The following is a 7,537-nucleotide window of genomic DNA, read 5'->3' on the forward strand; positions in this document are numbered from 1 at the left end:
AGTTCCTTACTTGACCTGTACTGTAGCTAAAGATACCTTTATAGAGGCTGGATCAAGATAACTCTTTGGAGACTGTTGTAATCCATACTGACATGTGGAAACAACAGACCAAAAACACACTCCTGCGAAAAGTTCCTCTTTTGCACCATGACCAGACCAACTGCCTGTGAATGTTATGCTACTTTGTAGATAAGGGCTGCGTTCCACTGTAGGTGACTCAGCTATCCAGAACACGCTGCATCTCCACAGATAATACCACTCAGAAAGGTTAGACAATAATGGGATAATGGGGAACAACTGTCACTTTTCTCATAGCATACTTGCAGTAAAGGTTCCCTGTACCCGAAACGTTATTTAAGGTATTATAATGACAAAACATGGCAGAGAAATGAGCCCACTTGTTTGAATAAAATAAGAGGTATATGACTCATTATTTATTGACAATTTCTATAATTATTAATCCACAAATGATTTTGCTTTGAATAATTTGAGGCAATGTCCTATTTGTGCATTCAATACTGTAATACACCAATGTTCTGAACATGTTAGTTTTTTAAGTATACATTTGACAAACTACTATGAATTCTAAGAAAAATAAGAAAAGTTAATGGGCCCTAAACTATGTTGGCTGAAATGTTTCTACTATGTTGGCAGAATTTGAATTCAATGCACTAGAAAAAAATGCAATTATATAGCGAAGAGAAAGGCAGTACTTCAAGAATCCATTCACCCTTGTGCACAGTCTGCCTATGGAGGGATATGCTGAGGTATTCCTAAACAAGGATGCAGCTGATTTACAGAGGCACAGTATCATTGCGTCAATGGGATGCTTGTCTTTAAGAGTCTGTTGAAATTGTAATTAGGTGTTTTCACACTTTACTTTTCTTCCCATTATTCCAATGGCAGTGCTGCTTGGAATAAATCATGTCAAATGACAGTTCTAGAACAGATCATTATCCTCAAACTCATCACCTGATCTAGACAGATCTCCTTTTTTTTCTCTTTTCAAGCAAACTAGTGCCACCTCAAAGGTATCTGTCCTACTGAAAGGATGTAAACAACGTGAAAGCTTGGGTGATAGCCTTTTTAAGTACATAGGCCCATTAGCCTACATTCCCAAAATGTCATTATTATGCATTTTTTAAATAATGAAATACGTGTTGAAATAGTATAAAAGTATAGGTAAGTATATGAGACTATATTCATTTGTTGATACATAAGCAAAAGGAAGGATGCAACTTTCTACAATGGTTGTTGGTTGTTGTCAGTGTAAGCAGTCACAATAGTTGTTCAAATATAATCGGAAAACCAACACATTTTGTTATTTTAATTGCACTGTGACTATTATAGCATGCCAGAACAGGGGACTGAAGGGGCGCTGCCCATGCAAGTGAGGAGTCCCCATCCTTCTCTACGAAATAAATAAATAAACAATGAATCGTCCAGTCTCCTGTGCGCCCAGCCTGGTGCGCCTCATCCCATCTCATGCATGGCTGCCAGTAATGGGCTACTGGGTGTCAGCTTTTATTTGCACGACACAAAGCAAGTGCCAAGGGCTGCTGCATCGACTCCCCGAGCAGAATCGGCCTCTGGATAAAAGCAAGCAAAATGCCTCAGTCGAGCACAGAAACATAGAAATGTTAGGCTGGAAAGAGGAAGTACAGTGGAGAGGGGAGGGACCGAGGGCAGAGTTCCATGGGGCTGCCGCGGCGCTTCGAACTTCTACACATGGAGCGGGGGAGAGTTGGAAGAACTTCATACTGCAAACTCAAGGAATAGCAGGTAGAGTAACTTTCACGATGCTTGTTAAGTTCAATGTCATTTAAAGTGTTTATTCGTATTTCTAAATAGTAAGAAATGAAAGATCGTTACTCTTTAAAAATGAACTATGTGACAGATTGGAAAACATTGTCCTGACGTCTGGGGCAGGTGCGTGAGCGTGAGCGTCTGAAATCCTGTGACGCGAGTGGTGAATGTAACGGAGTTGACTAAATCAAGGAAAATGTTAATGTTACATGAATGTTATACAATTTTGATACGCATTATAATTAATATCGAATGTATTTTCTTTGGAAAATAATGGAATCATGGAATATTTTCCTCCTTTCCCAAACAAATTTTAGGAGATCACAGGAATTGCTCACAATTATCTTAACCATATCGAAACAGTAGGCTATATATCTTGCCATTGACAATTAAGCCTATTAGAATTAGGCTAAACATAAAAACAAAAACAGACATTTCCTTGGTTTCAAAGTTTTCTATAGACTCGTTTCACTTTTCGTGCCAGATTGCCACCTGTTGCAACTGTGCGCATCCAGAATGAATATCTGAAGTCTACAAACCATTTTACATCATGTCATTCAAGCTGGAGTTCTTATTTCAGAAGTCCACTTTTCATTATTACAAATGAAACCAAGTCAATTTAAATAACATGTATAAAATTGATCTGAACAGTCCTCAATGAAAGCGGAAAGAAATAGGCTATAACTGCGTTGCCGACAGTATGAAAAACGTAATCTGTTTCTATGCCCTTTTCAAAGTTACATGAAAAGACACACACTTCAAAATTCCTTTTGAAGATGCCCAAGACGGTCTGAATTATTGGTTGGTCTGATCCGAACCTGACATGTGTGTTGATAGTATTGGTGGGCAGGGCTCAAGTATAGCCTACTGTTAACATGTTGTGAAACTGACATTCAACAAGAACACGATAGAATATTCATTTTAAGAGAAATAATGGGGAAACAACTCCACAATACTTTCCTCACACATTTGTGAGCTGGGACAACATTTTACAAGCTTCAACACGGAGGATATTTTATTCTTGTTATGTTGAACTATAACCATAAACAATGAAAAATCCTACTCAAGACGGCTAATTAATTTGGTTAATATGGAGTAATAAGATATCATATTTTCATTACTGCATTGTCCAGATTGTCCTCACAAAACTTCAAAAGCAATGTTGATCTTGTTTTAACTTGATTTAATTTGTTGTTAACAATAGTATTTCCATTTTGTTGACAGTCCAAACTGCCCTACAAAGGCCAAACGCAGTAACTACGTTTTTTTTAAGTTTTTTTTTTTACTGCAAATCTGATTTCAAAATCTTTTTATGTCTAGACAGACAGCAGTTTCTGATATTCCATGATATATTCTAATCAACTGGCTTGTTCTTGTGTCAGGAAACTATATACCACATGAATCAGAAAACACCCTGGCCATTAGAACACATCAACCTTTTTGACAAAATTCGTAGTTACTGCGTTTTGCCTTTATAGGGCAGCATAGCCTACCTCCTCATTCAGTATTGACATTAAACAAGGTTAGGCTACTCACTTTTTTTTAGGGCAGCCGAACACTTGCATTTCAGTTTGATAGCAGGCCTAAGTTATCTTTTTCTCTCTTTTCAAGCAAACCACTGCCACCTCAAAGGTTTCTGTTCTACTGATAAAATGAGATAATAATGTGAAAACTTGGGCGATAGCCTTATTATGGTAGGAATTTGCTGAATTATTTTTTGGAATGAAACGTTTATTTTAAAAACGAATCCAAAATTTAAAAAACACAGGAACCATGATATATTTAAATGACTTTTAGTAAATAAAGCAATGAATTGCAACCCACCCCATAGCACAATGACATTTGATTTATCTGCGTCTTCCTATTGAGGAAGGTTGGAATGCTGCAAATACATGTTTGTGGACACATCAGCTTCCTTATTATTAGCATACTGAGGAAGGAGACAGAGAAAAATAGGCAGTTATTAAAATGATTCTCACTAAATACCGGTGTAATGAAGTGTGTCAGATGCAAATGAGGACAATAAGGACACTCCTTTCAGTGCCCCTATACTGTAGCCCCTCTAACCCACAATAGGTGCCAAAACATCAGCTTACTACGATTATCATCTTTCAAATTATGGCTGCACGTTTCATTAATTGCTAATGAGTATTTTCTCTATAATTTTCAGATTTAAAAAAAGAAGAAAAAGATGACTGTTTTGAGTGTTCATTATATTACGTGGTATAATATAGTAGGGCATAGTTCCCCAAATGGTGGTTTGGGACCCACAGGTGGGTCGTTGCTAAGGCATGAGTGAGTTGTGGCACAAATACTGTTTTGTTTCACACTGGAATGAATGAGGTGGGTCTCAATACACAAAAAGTAAATCATATTCATTTTTACATCTCAGTATCAAAATATATGAAATGAATCAAGCTGATTACATTATTTTGGGGGGAATAAATTAGCAACAACAGTCACTGTTCTTAATTTGTTGTCCAAATGGATGATTTTCTGGAGAAACAAATTAGGATTTTCAGGTACAGTCTTGAATCACACTTCTCACAGAAGCAGCATATACTTCTAATAGTTTGAGTGAAAACATTTTTTTTTAATAATAATACCTGATATGATAAAATTCTTGTTTGACTTTTCTTTAAAAAAGGTTTTAGAAACTTAGTCTAATGTTCTATATCACCCCTCAGATTGTATTGCTTTTCATATGACTGTTTTATTCCTTCATATAGGCCCCATATTATTCACATATGTTTTATGTTGATATTCCTGACATGATAAATATGTGTTGCCAAATTATAGTTTACATTATAAAATCCTGTCTGTCGGTTTTTACTTCCTCCCAGTATCCAAAGTTTTCTGTTGTTGTACACTTTGGCTGTTTAACGGTTTGGCTGTTTTAGTCTCCACCCTGCTCCCTGTCGTGTGTTCGCACCCTGCTCTGTACAGCCCTTCCACCCCACCCGCCATCCATCCATCCCACACACACACACACACACACACACACACACACACACACACACACACACACACACACACACACACACACACACACACACACACACACACACACACACACACACACACACACACACACACACACACACACACACACTCCCTTTGAGTTAGGACTGGGGGTGTTGTAAACCCACAGCCCTCTTCCTGCCTCTCCTCCCCTTACTGAGCGTACTCAGACCCACTGCCATGACTCTTCCTACCCTTTGTGAGGCACTTTCAGAAAGCAGGTGTTGCCCTTAGTGCCTTGTTTTGTCATATTTGACTAAGGTGGTGTCATTCTGAAATATTGTCTGAATGAAACCATCCACAAAACACGAAATATATTGAGAACTGTCAACAAGAAATAAACTACAACGTAACATATCATTAAGATATCCAACTAATTATCACAAACACCTGTGGTTTATAATGAACCAGGAAACAAAACGATGATACAAAAAATAAAAAAATAAATGTAATCTAGCATAACTAAAAGTAATAACAGTGTTACTTTGGGTGAATATACAGCTTCCTGAATGCCTTAACAACTGTGTTGTGGTTAAACATGGGAATGCATTTCTCACTTCTGTGAAAGTCCCCCACCAACACGATCAGTATTTCCCTTCGCACCATTCGCCCAGAAAAAAAGCCACATGAGAATACCACCCCCTCCCGACCTCCAAACTCCAGATGCTAAAGAATGATGGTGCCGGCGGGGCCTCCTAGTCCTGTATCGACACACCAGCATGCAACACCCACTGTGCTCGCTGCGCCAGCATCTTCTGCACCAATGACCTCTGCCCTTCCTACACCCCCCCCCCCGCCCCAACCCACCACCACCTCCCCCACTTGGGTCCTGGGTGTTTGTGAGTTGTCGAACCTCTGTCTTGACTCGCTTGTCCGCTGAACGTTGTGCCTTGCGACCGCAGCAGGGGCTGCTTGGTGGCTTCCCACTATTTGTTCCAAATGTGTGGAGCCATCTGTCAGTAAAACAGGAAGGCCTAGGTTCCCCTTCTCCCTTGGGCTCGCTTCGCTATTTTAGGGAGCTTCACTTCTCCCTGTGTGGCTGGCTGGGCCGGGAAAGCGGCTCCACCAAGGGCCTTCTTGAAGTGGCGGAGCCGAGGCTGAGGCTGTTGTGCCCATCTGCTGCAGGCTTGAGGCGGATGCATTATTAATGGGGCCACGCGCACTGGTGACTCCTCAGATATGCAGCAGGCCCCTGGCCAGGGGATGTGCTCTTCTTCACTAAATTCCCTCCTCTTGTGTGAGAGAAACTTACTTCGGTGCCCCTTGGCCTTCTCCTTCCTCTATCTCTCTCTCTGTCCCCTGGTTCTCTCTCTTTACTTTCGCTCTCTGATACACTCTCTGTCTGTCTTGGTTCCCTCACCTCTCTATCTCTGTATCCCCCTCCCCCACTCTCCATCTCTATCTCTCTCTCGGGGTCCCTCTCTTTATTATCTTTCTCTCTCTCCTCTCTCTTTGTTTCTGATTGCGGTGCCTCTCGCACACGTCTTTGCTCGGGTAGTGGCGCGCTCAGCGGTGCATGCTCAGTAAATTAGAGTGAACACGAGCGTCGATCAGCTGGGCACGACAAACAGCCGTATCCTCAGTGACCTAGGGCCACTGAATTTTCTGCTTAATTTTGCGGCAGTCAGTTTGCGTTTTTGGATGATTAGGTGGCAGGAAATTAACAATAAATAACAAATGTGGTCTGAAAGCCCCTCATCACCATAGCCAATCACGCAGGGCCAAGCCACTTTCCCAGCCCATCCTCTCTGTCAGACATGTAATGAAAATGTCTGTAATTCTTTGTAATGTAATGGGACAGCGGTGTGTCTTTCGGTGTGACAAAAGGGATCTTGCCCGGGGGTGACAGAGTTGTACAGAGAGAGGTCATAGCTTTACTCAGTTGTGGCTTTTTATAATGTTGTCTTTTTTTTTCAGCCCTGCTGTGCCGTTGATACAATTTTAAACACATCTACATCTCTGTCTCGCTCCATCCCATTAGAGTACCTGCACCGAATGGAGACGCAGGAGGCACAGGACATGTCTCAGATGCCAGGTAAGAGCCTCTGTTTTCAGACCTCAGAGTGGGAGTTGTACAAGAGCCCAAGCCGAGCGGCACAGTCACCGCACATCAAATGGGTTATAGATGATTATGGCTCTACCATATGAGCAATAATGAACCGTGTTCTGGTGACTAATGGGTGTTTTCTGGTGTTTACCCATGCAGGCAGGGACAGCCCCCCTCCCAATGACGTGTCTGAGGACCAAGACGAGGCCATGCCCGTCCCAGAGGACCTGTCTGCCAGCTCCAATTTGCAACACAACAATAGGGGTGACAAAGGAGGCATGGGTGAGTGACAGTTCATATGAGTCTGTGCCACGTATGTTTCAATGTACCACTCCCACATCAGTAGGCCTATAACCAGTTATTACACCTAGACCAGTGTAGCCATCAAACCTTCACCTGTGTGCCCCAAAACCTAGCAGTTTCCATAGCAACTTCAGGAATATGTATACCTTCACAAGGACAAAAGTAGTAGTATTGTTCATACTACTTATAATGAAAATAATATGATTTAAAAAGAGCAATTATCATAATATATTAATAAATGTCATATGATGAATACATTTATAATAATACATGCTTGTTACACCTGCCTGCACTAGATACAACAGCAAAAGTTCCACCCTCTTATTTTCTTAACAGTAAAAGAAACCAAAAACTACATTT

The 7,537-nt window shown here is 40.8% G+C and overlaps 1 protein-coding gene across 5 annotated transcripts in view; it reads left to right on the top strand.

Moving 5' to 3' along the window:
- The first annotated feature begins 1,474 nt into the window (after positions 1–1,474).
- LOC106576807 (DNA-binding protein Ikaros) overlaps positions 1,475–7,537 on the top strand; it is a 26,290-nt gene continuing 20,227 nt past the window's right edge. For 4 of the 5 annotated variants that reach the window (XM_045700718.1, XM_014154238.2, XM_045700719.1 and 1 more), the window contains exons 1-3: positions 1,563–1,782; positions 6,809–6,862; positions 7,034–7,156. In XM_045700718.1, the coding sequence (XP_045556674.1) occupies positions 1,638–1,782; positions 6,809–6,862; positions 7,034–7,156 (322 nt within the window). In that variant the 5' untranslated portion in view covers positions 1,563–1,637. Of the gene's footprint in view, positions 1,783–6,808; positions 6,863–7,033; positions 7,157–7,537 lie in introns of all 5 variants that reach the window. The other variant, XM_014154237.2, reaches the window with a different exon arrangement.

The sequence above is a fragment of the Salmo salar genome, chromosome ssa18 (assembly GCF_905237065.1).
Source record: "Salmo salar chromosome ssa18, Ssal_v3.1, whole genome shotgun sequence".
Lineage (NCBI taxonomy): Eukaryota > Metazoa > Chordata > Actinopteri > Salmoniformes > Salmonidae > Salmo > Salmo salar.